Source organism: Planococcus citri, chromosome 1 (assembly GCF_950023065.1).
Source record: "Planococcus citri chromosome 1, ihPlaCitr1.1, whole genome shotgun sequence".
Taxonomy (NCBI): Eukaryota; Metazoa; Arthropoda; class Insecta; order Hemiptera; family Pseudococcidae; genus Planococcus; species Planococcus citri.
Genome location: NC_088677.1, coordinates 74171561 through 74188372, shown reverse-complemented (window position 1 = coordinate 74188372; position 16812 = coordinate 74171561). Strand labels below are relative to the sequence as shown.

Genomic DNA, 16812 nt, shown 5'->3' with positions numbered 1-16812 from the left:
GTGACAAGGGGTTCCCCATTGCTGTTCCTCCTGTTTGTTGGTAGAATTTTCCACTGTATTGGAAGATGGTTTGTTTCATGCATAGTTCTGTGAGGTTCATGAGTTCAGCAATCCTTTCTTGGGAAACTTTCTCTTTTTGGAGCCAGTCTTTCATTATGGCCAAGGTTTCTGGTATGGGTACACTGGGGAATAAGTTGGTGACATCAAAGGAGATGAGTCTATCTGTAGGTGTTATCTGGGTGTTTTTCAGTTTCTCCACTAGCTCTTCATTATTCCTTATTTGGTATGTGACAGGCTGATTAATGGCTTGTAATTCAGTGACAAGTTGTTTGGCAATCTGGTATGTGGGTGCATCTATGTTGGATACTATTGGTCTCATTGGATTGTTTGGCTTGTGGATCTTTGGTAGACAATATAACTTTGGTATTTTAGGGTTAGAGGGTATTTTGTAGTTCTTGTTCTTGATTGCTGTGGACCTTTGGACATTGACCTGCTCAAATGCCTACATGGAACCAGTCACATACACATTCCAAGAAACAGACACACCCATCCTGGTAGTGACCACACCCAAGTTTTAGGACCAATCACAACACAGAGAAACTGACACACCCAACCTTTACTTTAAGATGCACACTTTGTATTTGTTCATTAAGTGCTCTTGCCTGATGATGAAAAGTTGTACTTTTTGAAAAGATCTTTGCAATAAAAAGCATTAAAAATAAGGAGAGAGTTTTTTCTTTTCCAATTTACAAACTTGGCCAAATGACCGCCGAATTTGTTTTCACATTTCGCCACATCTTCGCTCGACTAAAAAAATTCCATCTATTCGTTTAGGACGACGATGTAGCCGCCATTAAAGACGGTCTATTGAGCATTCACAGACTGAAACGTAATGTAGACGATTTACACGCCCGAGAAATCACCACCTTGAAAATGGAAATTCAACAAATAATGAAAGGTGAAACCAACAACTCCGTAGCTCTTCTTTTTTGTCTTCGTTCTCAATGTTATCATAGTACTTAGGCTATTACTGAATTGACGAATTGCGCGTCTACATATTTCAAACGTGTCGTTTCTCTCCCAAAGGTAATTACAATTCGTTCATGCAAAAGGAAATCTTCGAACAACCCGAATCGGTAGTTAACACGATGAGAGGCAGAGTAAATTTCGAAACTTCTCAAGTCGTTTTGGGAGGCATCAAAGTACGTACTCGTAATTTTTACCAAACCCTCCCCCCTGCTGCTGCTCATCCTCCTATGCTTATTGCTTATACGTTCGATACGTCTGCTCGCAGGATTATATTCCGGAAATTCGAAGATGTCGCAGACTGATGCTGATAGGCTGCGGTACCAGTTACCACAGCGCCATCGCAACTCGTCAGTTACTCGAGGAATTGACCGAATTACCAGTCATGGTCGAATCGGCTTCCGATTTCTTGGACAGGAACACGCCGGTGTTCAGAGACGACGTTTGTTTCTTCATCTCGCAATCTGGCGAAACTGCCGACACGTTGTTAGCTTTGAGGTACAGTAAACAACACGGAGCTCTGATCGTCGGCGTCACCAATACCGTAGGAAGTTCCATTTGTCGAGAATCCCATTGCGGTATACATATCAACGCTGGTCCTGAGATAGGTGTCGCGTCAACCAAAGCTTACACATCGCAGTTCATTTCTTTGGTTATGTTCGCTTTGGTCATGAGCGAGGACAGGAAATCTATGGAGAAAAGACGAGACGAAGTACTTACAATAATCTCGCTCGTATTGATAATTCGTATCTACTCGATTAAACAACACTGTTCAACTTTTTTCCCCCAGATTATCGCCGGCTTGAAAGAATTACCAGAAAAAATTCGATCCGTTTTGGACATCGACTCCAAAGTTCAGACCATAGCGTCGGATTTATACCAGAAAAAATCGCTTCTCATTATGGGCAGAGGTTATAATTACGCTACTTGCATGGAAGGAGCGCTGGTAAGTCTGCAATTCTGCATATTCACTGAACTAGGTATAAATGCTTGCACAAAGTTATCGTAGATTCGATATCCATTCTCTATAATAAGGCTCTGCTCAATCGTTCCAGTGGATTTTCATTTTGAGTTTTTTCTGCTACCACCCTAAGCCTCTCAGAAATTTGAGAAATTGATTCGTGGCAGGAAGCCACTGCGTTCTCAAAAAACCAGATTCACTTTTCATCTTCAATCTTGGAATTTGGACAATTCTCATCCTGGAAAAATGTCAACGATTTTTCACATGATAAACCACATACTCGTAGGTACATTCTTGAAAAGGAGGTTGTTTTGAAGAATTCAGAGGTTACTTTTTTTCATCACCTTCATATTCAATTCTTTTGATTTTTCTAACTTGGAAGGGGGTGAGCACTCCATAATAGTCCGACATACGACAACAGGAAAAATTGCACCCTCCCCCTCCCCATTTCAAGCGCTGAAGTGCATTTATTGATTTTTGAAAATAAAATTTAGGCCAGAAATTTAAGAAAAAAACATTGAAATTTTATCAAACTGACCCAGACAGCTGAAATTTGAGATATGCCCAATAAATAATCTTCTTCTATTATATAAATGAAAGCCCTGTTATTTAGACCGCGCATCACGTCTATATTTATGGACCGATTTTCTTGAAATTTTCATAGGTACGCGTGAAATTACGCCTAGACGAATCTGTGCTATGAAAAGCTCAACTTGATTGTTCCAAAAAGCTACAATTGAGCTTTTAAGTTTTTGTGACGTCACTCAGTTTCGAGCTTTCAGTTCGCGCTCGAATATTTCTTATTTGCTAAGCATTTTCCATAATCCAACTTATACTTCGCAGACGGATATTTCCCCTTCTAATTACTGATTTTGCTTAGAATGTCATGAGGTTTTTTGGGCAGGTACCTATTCCTAATCATTCCCGTGAAAATGTTGATTTTTAGGAAACTATACGGGCCTGAGTATAGTTTTCTTATGGGAAGGGGGGGGGGGGGGGGGGGTCAACTGAAAATTCTATCGACTGATTAATATAAGGATATAGATGACTTTTGAGAAAACTAAAATCCATGTTTTTTTATGCAAGGAGTTAATTTTTTGGCTTTTAAAATCTTAGAATTTAAAAGATTTTTTAGGATGTTGATTTCGGAAAATAAAAGAGAACAGGCACAAGTTGAGGGCGGAAGCTCTTGAAAATTTGTATTTTGAGAAGCATAGAAACTATACTTTTTATAGGATTCCGACACTGTATTGCTGAAAACTACAAGAAATTTAGTGATATACGTGATTTATCCTATAGTTATAACCAGCCGTCAAGAGCCAATGTGAGTTCATGCCCAAATATAATTTGGTCCCGTCACATGTCTAGGGATGAAACTGTGTAGAGGGTTGGTGGGGGGGGGGGGGGTGTGACTGAATTGATTTTTGGGAAATTGAACGAAAAATATGACATCGAATGTGATTTTCTAAAAAGCAGATTAAGAAAATAACCAAGGGCTGTTTTACTAGACAGAGGTTTTTTATGGGAAGAGGGACGGGGTTCCACTGATATAGGGATATTTGAGAAATTTTTTTGGGAAGGGGGAGGGGGCTCGACTGGACTGATTATAAGAAGTGAGGTTTTGTGATTCGTGCGAAAATATTGATTTTTAGGAAATTGAACAAAAAATGTGACAACGAATTTGATTTTCTAAAAAGTAGATTTATAAGATAACCATGTAGTCGAGGGGCCCGCATAAGGATCCATTGCGCCCCCCCCCACCGCCGATCCTCTGGGGCAACTTTTTTTCTTGAAGGGTTAGAGTCCTAAGGAACGTTTCTAGCCGTTGTCCTCAAAAAAAAGTGGCCCTACTTACAAAATGGCGGCCATTTCGATTGACAGATCAACCGAAATCACAGATTTTGTGTTCCAATATAGGACTTCGAAGAAATTTTTTGAACAGTACAAAGGTACGTATAGATCGAAAGAGCAGGCAAAAATTTATTACCTGTTAAAATTTCAAGTGCTGAAGTGCCATTTTCGTTTTTTTGTGAACTTGTGAAAATCAAATTTAGGTAGGCCAAAAGTGAGGGAAAAAAATCAAAATTTTACCAAATTGACCTAGAAAGCTGAAATTTGGGATATACCCTATTTTTGACCTGTCAAATCGATTGAAAACTGTTTCAACCCGTTTTGAGTAGTTCTGGAGCCTCCGGCAAGTTTTTGAAACTTGAAATTCCCACAAAACTTCATCAAAGGAGTTGAAAAGCCGAAATTAATTCTTCAAACTAATTTCAATACGTTGCGAAGTTGACTGTAGGTGGATTTCAAGTCGTTTGGAGCCTCCATTAACGTTTTTGAGAATTCCTGGAGCCTCCAGCAAATTTTTGGAACTTTAAATTTTCACAAAATTTTATCAAATGGAGATGGAAAGTTGAAATTTACTCTACACTCTAATTTTAACACCCTCTGAAGACGATTTCAGGTGGGTTCAAGCCATTTTGGAGCCTCCAGCGATTTTTTTAAAATTCCCCGTCTCCAGCAGATTTTTGAATTTGACGAAATTTTATCAAATGCGGTTATAAGGCAGAACTTCATTCTGCAAACTAATTTTCCGAAATCATTTTTTTTGACTTTTACCTCCTTTGGGGGAGTGCTGGAGGCCGTTGATGGGGTCCATCAAAAATCGGACGTCATATTCGGGTTCAACGTCACCTAAAACATACAATTCGATACATCACATGCCCTAGCTTTTCTTTTGAAAGTTTTGCCCAAATTTGGGGGAGGATGTGTTCCCCTTCCATTAAAGTATCCCACCTCGAAAATATGAGTTGATATGGAATGACCCTAAAATATAGAAAATCAAAAACAGCCTGACTTTTTTCCAAGACTATATGTGAGGGCGCATACGGAAAGGGTCCAAATGACCAAAAAAAAAGGTTCCTACAACAATTTCAGAGAACTTTTTTTTTTTTTGGTCGTATGGTCCCTTTTTGTATGCGCCCTCACATATAACGTGAAGCTTTCATTCAGATGTTTTATGCTCAAATAACGTTGGGATCCACCATACCACAGAACTTTGGAAGTTTATTATTTAGATTTTTAGAAATTAAATCTACACCCTTTTTGGAACTGGTTAAATGGGCCCTTTCGATATAGAAGTAGGTACATACATATCTACAGCTACACAAATTCAATTCATACAACATACAAGAGTTTTATTTTCTGTTTTGGATTTTTTGGGTCTAATTGTGATTTTTTTAAAAATTTATAGCAATAAACAAATCGGTCCAAGCAAAGCAAGGACAAACGTATTTAAAAAATTGATTTCAAGAGACCTATAAAAAAATTTTTTTGTTTGAAAGAAAGTGTACGGCTTGAGCGAAGCGTGAACAGAAACTTTTGAAAAGTTGCATTCTGAAAGAACTAAAAACCATGTTTTTTATATGCAAGAAGTTCATTTTTTGGCTTTTAAAATTTTAGAATTTGAAAAAATTTTTTAGGACGTTGAAAAAGAAATGAGGCCTATAGAATCAAATGCCTACTTCTCCACTTTTTTTCGAAAAAGAGTTAAGCATGGTTTGGTATACTACAACATGTCCCGCATCTGATGAAAATGTCAAAATTTGAATTTCGGTCAAGGAAGTATGGTAAAACAGCGTGTAAAGTTAGGTGTTAGAATCAAAACTCTACTTTTTTAATGGAGAAGTCGAGTTTTCAAACGAACCTGGCGGATTTCGAATGAAGGACTAGTGTTATGCCTTGAAATTAGGCTTGAAATTGAATAAATTCATCAAGTGAGGACCCTTCCCCCAAAAAACACCTTTCATTTTTATTAACAAAAATTAATTTTTTTTACTTTGAAAAAAAAGGAAAATAATTTCAATTTCCAAATGAATGGTCAAAAATGCAATATTATTTTAATTTCTCAAACTTTCCAAGCTTTCTTCAACTTTTAGCACCATATTACTAGAAAAATTTTTGATTAAGTGCCCTAAAACGATGTAAAAAGTGTACGGTTGGAGACAAAACTTAACTTCTCCTAACTTCAAACTGCCCAGGAACTCTTACGGCAACGCGTAGGGTAAAACAAACATGTGGGTCACTATCGTCTTGTTGGTACAAAAATATTAGACATATTACCTCGATATTTTATGTTACGATAAATGCTAGGGAGGTTTTTTGCGTTTTTCTCAAAAAGTTCGAAAATGGAGAAGTAGAGATTTGATTCTAGTGGCCTCAAATGAGTATAGGCCTAAGTTGAGGGCGAAGAGACATCAACACAATACTTTTGACGTTTCGCACTGTAAAATTTGACGACCCGTCCATAGGACGGGTAATATTATGCTTGTTAAATATATTGGAAACGGTTTAAAAATCGTTTAGAGCAGTTCTGGAGCCTCCATCTGCATTTGATGGAAATTTCAAGTTTCAAAAATCTACCGAACGATCCAAGAATTTTCAACAAGTCGCTGGAAGCTCAACATTGTCTAGAGGACTGAGGGAGATTTTGTTCTTGGAAAGGTGGTTTATTCAAAAGATCTTTGACTAGGGAGAATTTTCAAACAAAATTACCTACTTCTTTTCAATCATTCAATTTTTCTGGATTTTTAACCATTTTTGAGGACTTTGTACAAGGAGACCAACATAATTGGAAAACTGTTTTTTCCCTGGAAAGTGGGATGGAACAAATTGATTTTTTTTATCATTTCTTTCTCAAATTGTCAACCCTGACTCCTGCACAATGATTCAGAGTCAGACTTCATTTCCGTTTCAAAAAAATACCATTTTTTTTCTTTTTTTCAATTTTCCAGAAAGTTAAAGAACTAACGTATCTGCACAGCGAAGGTATCATGAGCGGAGAACTCAAACACGGTCCATTGGCCTTAATCGATAAAGCAATGCCGCTAATTATGATCATAACTCGGGACCCGGTATATACAAAATGCGTAAACGCTTTGCAACAAGTGACAGCTCGAGAAGGCAGACCGATAGTTATTTGCGAAGACGGCGACGAAGAGACTAAAAGTCTAGCTTGGAAAACTATTGAAGTTCCTCACATCGTCGATTGTCTTCAAGTAAGCCAGCGTATTTATTTTTCTCCTACACGCCTACGTTTCTTTTGTGTAAATCTCCAACAAAAACACCATTTTAACGGCTCCATTGTTTGCAGGGCATCTTGACGGTAATTCCGATGCAACTGTTATCCTACCATATCGCAGTTTTACGAGGATGTAACGTCGACTGCCCGAGAAATTTGGCGAAATCCGTTACTGTCGAGTAGAGCCCTTATTTTAATTGGTTTATTTTGCCGTTGAACGAAAACCGAGAACCGTGAAAATGCGCTTTAATCGAGCGAAAAATCAAACACATCAATTTATAAATACAAAATGATCTCTTTAGGAACTTTTGTGACCGCAGGATGTTGTTAATTGTTACGCCACACTTTGCATTCCGAGTTACTAATGCGAACCTTTGAAAATCATCCATTGTTAATATATCTAATTTGTATTCGAGTATATTTTTTTATACATTTTTATTATTGAGTTTTTCTTTTTTTATACACTACCATTATTGTAATAAAATAATTTGCTTTCGGGTTTTTTATTATTTTTACTTCATTTATTGTTCATCATCATGTTTCCAAACATTGAGAATACCTATACCTACATATTTGAAATATTTGAAAGTTTCTTTATAACTTTTGATCTACATAAATAAGACAGAAAGCTGGACTTATTCAAGTCAGAATTTTTTCAGATACTAATTTAATAAAAAAAAAAGAAATTCCTGCCAAAAAGCTAGACTTCTCGTAACATCGGTAAAAATCAGGACTATTTTTTTGCAATTTCAGCAAAAAACAGGGTAAAAGTAGGACGAGAAAGAGGAAAAGAACTGTAGGCACACTCCGAGCCCACGTTTCTCCTATGGCTCACAGGTTAGGTAAACATGTCTACACGGACTCAGTATAAATTGCATAAACTGTGGTTAACGAACAAAAATTCTCACTTTTACTCCAAAACACCCGTTCTCACATCGCACAGTACAATTAGGCCAAATACCTACAAACAATACGCATCACCACCAGCGAACAATATTTTTCAATAATTACATCACGCAAGCATATCGAAATTCAAAGCTGACACATGCAATTATAAATTACGCTCTTAATACAACATAGAAAAGTCATACTTTATACCCTGGTGACTTATTGGTGACTGATTCACCAAAAGTCACCAGGATTCACCAGAACATAGAAAAGCAATATTTTATACCCTGGATACCCTGGAGACTTTTTGGTGACAGATTAAAAAAGGGAAATATATAATCGCACGACAGAAAAGGGTGTTTGAACGACACCAGCAAACGACAATAAATGCTGTGGTAGCGACAAGTTAGGTCTTTACAACGACAGGTTTTCAAAGACAAAATAATGAGTCAGAGCGACTATTTTTAATTATTGATCACGACAAGTCCTCCCGACAAAAAAGGATGTCTAAGCGACAGAATAAAATTTTAAACGACAGAACAATTTATCCAATTGCAAATCTGAAAACACACGAAAAAGCGATAAATAAGATGTTGGTTTGGGAAGCTAGCAAAAATACTTACTTAAAAATTACTCTGAAATTAGTGCAAAAACTGTGTGACAATTTTCAAACGTAAAATGTGAGGTTCCTATGGACTTATTGAGATTGCAATTTGCACAATAATACAGTAGGTACCTTTGCGTTCTATGATAATGAGAATTCGTCAAAAAAGTTGGCCTTACTTACAAAATGGCGGCCACTTTGATTGACAGGTCAGCCGAAATCGCAGATTTTGCGTTTCAACGTAGGACTTGCACGAAATTTTTCAAATTTTACAAAGGTAGATCGAAAGATCGTGCAAAAATTCATCACCTGTCAAAATTTCAAGTGATTAAGTGCGCTTTTCGATTTTTGGTGAATTTTTGAAAATCGAATTCAGGCCAAAAATGAGGGAAAAAAATCAAAATACCAAATTGACCAAGAAAGCTGAAATTTGGGATATACCCTATTTTCGACATGCCAAATCGATTGGAAACGGTTACAACCCGTTTTGAGCAGTTCTGGAGCCTCCAGCAGATTTTTGAAACTCGAAATTCTCACAAAATTCCATCAAATTGGAGTTGTAAAGCTGAAATTTATTCTAAAAACTAATTTCAATACGCTACGAAGTACTGCAGGTGAATTTCAAGTCGTTTTGGAGCCTCCAGCGACTTTTTGAAAATTCCTGAAGCCTCCAGCAAATTTTTGAAACTTTAAATTTTCACAAAATTTCATCAAATGGAGATGAAAACCTCAAATTTACTCTACAATCCAATTTTAACACCCTCTGAAGACGACTTCAGGTGGGTTCAAGTCATTTTAGAGCCTCCAGCGACTTTTTTGAAAACTACTGGAGCCGCCAGTAGATTTTTTGAAATTTGAAATTTCCTCAAAATTTCATCGAACTGAGATGGAGAGTCGAAATTCATTCTGCAAACTAATTTCAATACGCTACGAAGTTGACTGCATGCTAGTGAATTTCAAGTTGTTTTGGAGCCTCCAGCGACTTATTGAAAGTTTGTATGGCGTTTTTTTGGATAATTAAAATTTCCTAAAAGTAACTGGAAGCTTCAAAACCGTTTGAAACCACCATGCAGTCTGCGAAGTAAATTTCAGCTTGCCAACTCCATTAGATAAATTGATGTTGCGGGAATTTCAAGTTTCAAAAATCTGCTGGAGGCTTCAGGAAATTTTCAAAAAGTCGCTGGAGGCTCCAAAACGACTTGAAATTCACCTGCAGTACTTCGTAGCGTATTGAAATTAGTTTTTAGAAAAAATTTCAGCTTTACAACTCCAATTTGATGGAATTTTGTGAGAATTTCGAGTTTCAAAAATCTGCTGGAGGCTCCAGAACTGCTCAAAACGGGTTAAAACCGTTTCCAATCGATTTGGCATGTCGAAAATAGGGTATATCCCAAATTTCAGCTTTCTTGGTCAATTTGGTAAAATTTTGATTTTTTCCCTCATTTTTGGTCTAAATTCGATTTTCAAAAATTAACCAAAAATCGAAAAACGCACTTTAGCACTTTAAATTTTGACAGGTGATGAATTTTTGCATGATCTTTCGATCTACCTTTGTGCCCACGTCTAGTAAAAGGGTACTAAGGGTATCTTTGGCAAAATTTTTTTTTTTTTGATTCTGATATAAAATTTCATCAAAATTCGAATTGGACCGGTCCCAGACCTGTGGAGTGCTTTTAGAGCGATATACACGCGTTTTAAGTGAGTAAAGTCGAAAAAAAAATTTTTTTTAAAATGGAATTTTAGGGTTTTGATCAAATTTTATTTTTCTTTCAGGGTAACTTGGGTGAAATTTTTTTTTTTTTTGATTCTTATGTAAAAGGAGGGGTATCGATAAGGCCATTTTTTGGCCCCAGACAGTTATCGACTGAACCACTCTTAAATTGTTGTAATAAATGCCCCAAATACGAATCCGTGGTTAGTTGACCCAAAATGACCATTTTTTGGGCTCCAGGGGTCCCCAAAGTTGCGAATAAAAAAATAATTTTTGGAACCACTGAGTATTATTTTTAAAAACTTTTTTGGCGTAAAATATCTGCTTGAACCCGTTAAACATGATACGGGAAAATTTTTCCATTTTCGACCCTCGGGGGCAGAAATTCGGGGGGTTTTAATTTTTGGAAAATTTTGGAACCACCATTTTGAACCCACCCCTTTGAACCCCGCTAAAAAGCTTTTTACAGTTCATTATTGTTTGAAAGACCTCCATCCTACCAAATTTTCAGCTCAATAAAAATTTTCGCTGGTACTCAAAAATCCAATTTTCCAATTTTTTGTAATTTGGATTTTTTGGGAACCCCTGGATAGCTGGAAACCTGCGATTTGCGCCAAACGTAACGTTTTGAAGTATATATTCAATTAACCAGATGAAAAAGTTTAATTAAGCTTCGTGTACATTTGTAATTTTGAACCCTTTTTTCAGATCCCTCCATTTTAGGAACCCCTGAAAAAGACGATTATGCATATTTTTTCAAATAAATTGAAGAATTTACATTTGGAAAACACTAGCAAGAGCTCGATAATTTTTCACTTGATTTCACCAATAATTTTCAAAATTGAGCTTTTTTGGGCCAAATTCTGAGATTTTACTTCGTTGAAATCATGAAAACGTGATTTTAACGTTTTTTCAAATCACGAAGAGATGTTAAAAGGAACGTTATTGCACATTCATACAATCTCATCAATTTATGGCTCCACCAGAATAGGTGCGATCTAAGGTTTCGTCTCTACATTTACTTTTACCTCTCTCTCCTCTCTAATCTGTCCGCTTTTTGCTGCAATTTTTACAACAATTAGTATAGTATAGTATTATTTACAACCATTTTTTAAAAAAATCATAATCATATTGTAGAAAGTTGCTACAAATAAAACAAATCTAATGGCTTGTCTACGGTTTTGGTCTACTCTTCGATAGAGAGAATCCTGACGCATACACTCACAGTAGCTACATGCCCTAAGGAGAGAATAATGTTGTTGTGAATTTGATAAGGAAGAAACGCTTAAGCTAGTGAGTAATATTAAATCAATTATTTCCTAATATTCAATTAACACTACATTATATTACCCTTTCTAATTCTGTATGGTTTTGCAGTGGAAGCTCTTGCACTGTATGATTATACCGCTCAAGAATGGAATGAATTAACTTTACGTAAAGGAGACATCATCACCAATATTAAATGTATGAAAGGTGGTTGGTGGGAAGGAACTACGAATAAAGATGGTAAAAGAGGATTTTTTCCCGATAACTATGTTAAGGTGACTCACGAATTGAACTTCAAGGTAATCTTGGAAGCGAGACATTGAATACTAATTTTTTTCTATTCATTTTGTTTAGGTGCTTTCTGACAATATGAATTCCATCTCTGCAGGAACTCCTTGTGAGTACATCGTATCGTATAAGTTAATGTGAAACGTAGTTACCGTTGTTAAAGTCAAATTTTGTAATCAACTTTCCATTTCAATGTTTTGTTCAAGTATGTGGTAAGAAATTCCGTGTCAAATACAATTACATTCCGGCCAATGTAGATGAATTAGAGTTACACGTTAACGACATCGTTGAAGTGATATCAGAAATCGAGGAAGGTTGGTGGGAAGGAAAATTGAGAAATACGGTAATATCAGAATCTCTATACGTATAAGCTTTGTTGAGATTGAATGTTTTTAAATTTTGGGCTTATTTTAATGATTACAGATAGGCGTATTCCCTTCTAATTTCGTTACCGAAATCACCGAAGCTGAATTAGCTGCTGAGAAAGGTACCATTTTTGTGATTCAATATATTATTGCATATATTATATTTCGATATTGCTTCTGTGTCGTGTTTGAGATACGTTGAAATTACGTAAACCTTGTTTTTTCTCAGATACCAGTAAAACTGACTCTGACGATGAAGTGCTACAAAAGGATCTTAACGATGGGCCAGTGCTACCTCCTAAACCCAAACAAGGTTTCATTATCAATCGTTAATTTGCTCGTTGCCCTCAATTTCGTCCATTTAAAATGATGCTTTCGTGTTTTAGTGAAAGAAATGTGTTTGGCATTGTTTCCTTATGAAGCTAAACATGAAGATGAACTCACTCTTAAAGAAAACGATGTGATATTGTTGCTTTCAACCGATTTACCAGACAAAGGATGGTGGAAAGGACAACTTTATGGTAAAATAGGAGTATTCCCAGATAACTTCGTTAAATTAATCGCTGTTGATGAAGATGTACGTATTGTTCGAAGCACAATTGTTCAATTTTTCTGTCCAAAAACCTAAATGGAGCTTGTTTATATTTTTTTCAAGACTTTAAGACCGGATAAATCTTCGCACGTTAAAACAAACAACAAAATGAGCGATGCTGTACCCAAACTGCCGAGTTATAATGAAGCTGCCCTTAGGAAATCGATTCAGTCTGGTAAGTACTTTCAAAACTACGTAATAATATCATATCGAGTGTTTATTTTTAGTGACAAAATTTCGACTTTTTTCGCAGAAGATGTAATTCAAAAGCCAGTAGTTTCCAAAAAACCATCATCTACTGAACAAGTGAAATCGTCAAATGAGAAAACTTCCGCTAGCCCTGAAAGAAATATTAATGCCTCGTCATTGTCATCTTCCGAAACTTCATCGTTGATAAAATCTGATCATGAAAGATCCAGAATAGATTTATTGAGTATGTGTGAATTTTCTGTTATGTGACCAAATTCCTGCGGGGTTGGCGTGTAATTTTTATTTTTGGAAATTTCAGACCGCCCCAATGTCGAAGCACCTCGCGGTAAATCATTCAGTACAGTTACTTCCATTAACGAAAAACTTAATGCTGAATTTCAAGCTGCATTCGCCGCCAAAGAAGCTGAAACCGTTGTTGATGGTGGTTCAAGTAGTAAAGTTTATAAAATTGACCATAATAAACATACAGTCAAGAAAGAACCGTCTGTAAGAAAAACGAGTGATTCGATTCACTTCACTCTCTTCCTCATTTTTTACTTTGTGAATGATGTGTTAATTTTTTTTCATAGAATTCCAAAATTGAATCAGTTACTGGACGAGAAGTTGATTTGAATGCCATTCAACGAGCAGAATTGTTGACTCATCCAACAGCTTCTCGAGCTAAAGCTCCGAAAAGAAGGCCGCCTTCTGGAATAAATTTTAAAGAAGTACGAATTTAATTACTTATTTAATTTTCAAATTAGTGGCTCGAATATTGCTAAACTTCTTTTCATTACGATTAATTTGGGTTCTGATGGCGGTTCCTGGAATTTCAGACTAACGGTTAAATAAAAACATTCGAATTGTTTCAGGATGACGACCTTGTTGTCAACAACAAACCTATGGAATCTACGAAAAGCGTCATATCCGTAAATGGAACCGCTGATCCAGTCAACGATAAAGCTAAATCCTTCCCATGGGTTGAAGAACTGAAGTTGAATCAAGCCAAGAAGAATTCTACGCAAGGTTCCATCTCTAAAATTACTCACATGTCGTACCATTATTTTGTATTCATCTGCCATACTAATTATCGTTTGAAAAATTCTCTTTTTGTAGTAAATCTCAGAAGTGGTTTTACTAGTATGGGATCAAACGTCACATTTCGTTTCCAACGTCCAGTCTCCATGTATTCGGGTGATTCGTCGGAACCTAACGTTAGTTCGACGTTTCAAGAGACGAATGATGTGTCCAAGATGAACTCACAAGTCTCTGCACTTCCTGACAAAAATTCGGATAAACTTGTTACCATACCAGCCAGTGAATGGAATGCCTTAAATGAAAAAGTAATGATATTGAGTTGATGTTTTAGAATTGTCATTAGCTCATTGTTCTCTCAACTTCTTTCTTGTCAACAGGTCAATAATTTAGAACAACGTCTAGAACAACAAGCGGAATTTTTTCGCAAAAGTATCGACCAATTGAAGATCAAATTAGCCAAAGAAATAGAAAATCGATTAGAAATGAAAAACGAAATAGATAAGTTGACAGATTTAGTTACACAAGTATGAAGGCACACTTCTCCTATGTGTACTGGTTGTTCAATCAAAATCATTGTTTTTTTTCTATTAATCTACCTATGCCATTTTTAGTTCTTGTTATTCTAATTTTTTCAAGTGAATTTTATAAATGTATTTTACATGGATTTTAATTTTTACCTTAAGTACTTACGTAAGCATTGCCATTTTATTTGTTAATGTAATTTACGATTTGTTTGTTCGGTTGTTCCTGTGGATCATTTTGGGTTTATGAATTTTTCTTTTTTGAAAAAAGTGCCACATTGGCTTTTTCTTTTTTTTATGCCATCAAGTTTTTTTAATTACAATTACTGGAAAGTAACCGCAATACAGGGTATATGTGTGTGTAATGTAGTCCTCCTTTGCAATTCAGAGTTTGAACGACATTCAATGAACAAATTTGTACCTTTTCAAATATCTGAAAATGGAATTTCAGCGGCAAAATTAATTTTTTTTTGCTGATCATCTTGTTTATGAATAAAAAATAGCTTGAAATTCAAAATTATGAAATCACTTTTTATGGTTACTGAATTTGAAATCTTTCAAACATTTTACTTAAATTTTTTTGTACCATGCTTCGTATTATTCCACTGTTCTTTCAAGATGTTCCGCCCATATCCTCACTCAATTCCGAATTTAAAATGACTTGCCCATATTTCTATAGACTATTCATTTATAATACATTCCATTTATTCTAATGCATTCCTTGAGCATTTACATATGTATAATCGTTTTTTATAACGAGTTTTTTGTGTTAACTATGTACTTAACTTATTTTTTTAAATGCTGTACTTAAGTTGAATTCGAAGGCGATAAAGCGAGCTTTCTATCTCCCTTCGAAGACTGAAACATGATGCTGGAATAAGTTGGTGAAATGCACAGCTATCCGTTTTAAAAATTGGAAATACGTCCCTTTCCTACTTCTCAGTGAAGTATTTATTCTGGTCTCACTGTGCTGTACAACGATTTCAATACCATATCGCCATTTTAATTGTGATATTTCAAACATTATTAAGTATTATTATTGAATAGAAAATTTTTTCTTTTGACTAGTAGAATGATTTTTGCGAATTTTCAGTGTTTTTATTGCGTTGTATTAATGTTTTGTAAGGTGACACGACGTTCAGGATTTCGTTGATGAACCTACCGGTCTAATTGACCGTCCATTTGATTATAACAATTTTTTTCAGTTGGTTAGATGGTTTTGTTCAGAAGGGAGTGGAAAAATTGTTCATAAAAGAATGTAAATTCGTTCATTTCGGCAGTTTTTAGATACCCACACAGAATCTGGGTTGAATTTCATTCAATTTATAATTTCTATGAGAAATTAAGTGGAATAACAAGAGGAAGACACAGTTAAAAATTGAATGTACACTACGTATGAGCGCTGTCAGGGTGTCTAACAAAATTTCAATATGAAAAAGTAGGACTTAAGTAGGACTTTTAGCAGGACTTTTCAACAGGTCATTTTTTGAGCACTTATGGAATTTTTTATTGGTGGGGGGGGGGGGTCAAAATTTACATTAAAGTTTTTAGCCAAATTTTGTAAAAAAAAATGTTTGCTTTTTTGATGATTTCAAACACTTTATGATTTTATTTAAACAAGTAGATGCCAAAAATATAACTTAACGTTTTGCTCCAATTTTTCGTTTAATTTTCTTCTTATCAATTTTAAGAATTTGATGAATATCACATCATGTTCAATTAAAAGTATAAAACCAACTTTTTTAGTGTGATGAGTTATGTACTCGTACTTACAAAAAGTTTATTATTTTGCTTCAAAATTTTAAAATTTAAATTATGATTTTTTTGGAAAATTTGAAATTGAAAAAAGAAAAGCAAACAAACCCGAGTGAAGCGAGGGCAAATCCCGAAAATTAGTATCTTGAAGGGTATGAAAACGATGTTTTCTTGTACGATATGATATGAAGAAGTTCATTATTTTTGTTTCAAAATTTTTAAAATCCAAATGATTATTTAAAAAAAAAATCAAACTTGGAAAACAAAAGCAAACAATCCTGAATGAAGCGAGACCAAAAGCTTTAAAAAATTTAATCATGTTTTGAGGAGTAAAAATAAAAAGTTTCTTCACGAAGAGAGGAGTTTATTTTTCTGATTCAAACTTTGAACATTTCTTGAATTTGAACAAAAAGTTTTTTATGCAGGAAAAGAATATGCAAATAGCCCGAGCGAAGCGAGGGCAAAAGCTTTCAAAAATGTGTAATTCAAAATCTGAAAAAGTCGACAAATGAGCCTTTTTCTACATTT

The 16812-nt window shown here is 35.4% G+C and overlaps 3 protein-coding genes across 5 annotated transcripts in view; 2 read left to right on the top strand and 1 right to left on the bottom strand.

Annotated features, from left to right (window-relative positions):
* LOC135831926 (glutamine--fructose-6-phosphate aminotransferase [isomerizing] 2-like) overlaps window positions 1–7573 on the top strand; it is a 50181-nt gene extending 42608 nt beyond the window's left edge. For both annotated transcript variants that reach the window (XM_065344801.1, XM_065344794.1), the window contains 6 exons: window positions 835–958; window positions 1087–1202; window positions 1295–1738; window positions 1817–1972; window positions 6781–7044; window positions 7140–7573. In XM_065344801.1, coding sequence (XP_065200873.1) covers window positions 835–958; window positions 1087–1202; window positions 1295–1738; window positions 1817–1972; window positions 6781–7044; window positions 7140–7250 — 1215 coding nt within the window. In that variant the 3' untranslated portion in view covers window positions 7251–7573. The remainder of the gene's footprint in view (window positions 1–834; window positions 959–1086; window positions 1203–1294; window positions 1739–1816; window positions 1973–6780; window positions 7045–7139) is intronic.
* The window catches only part of LOC135831991 (NIF3-like protein 1), a 90725-nt gene extending 78976 nt beyond the window's left edge, over window positions 1–11749 (bottom strand). Inside the window, exon 1 of the mRNA XM_065344924.1 lies at window positions 11621–11749. The gene's annotated coding sequence lies outside the window, so the exon portion shown is untranslated. The remainder of the gene's footprint in view (window positions 1–11620) is intronic.
* LOC135831936 (CD2-associated protein-like) lies at window positions 11293–15615 on the top strand. 2 transcript variants are annotated; one of them, XM_065344814.1, is made up of 14 exons: window positions 11293–11563; window positions 11648–11811; window positions 11891–11933; window positions 12031–12167; window positions 12248–12311; window positions 12419–12502; window positions 12576–12766; window positions 12845–12956; window positions 13035–13214; window positions 13290–13477; window positions 13561–13698; window positions 13843–13996; window positions 14087–14313; window positions 14386–15615. In XM_065344814.1, coding segments are annotated over exons 1-14 (1836 nt in total). In that variant the 5' UTR covers window positions 11293–11562; the 3' UTR covers window positions 14539–15615. The 2 variants fall into 2 exon arrangements, with proteins under 2 accessions (XP_065200886.1, XP_065200894.1); XM_065344822.1 differs by lacking the exon at window positions 11293–11563 and having other exon boundaries at window positions 11648–11776.
* The last annotated feature ends 1197 nt before the right edge of the window (window positions 15616–16812 follow it).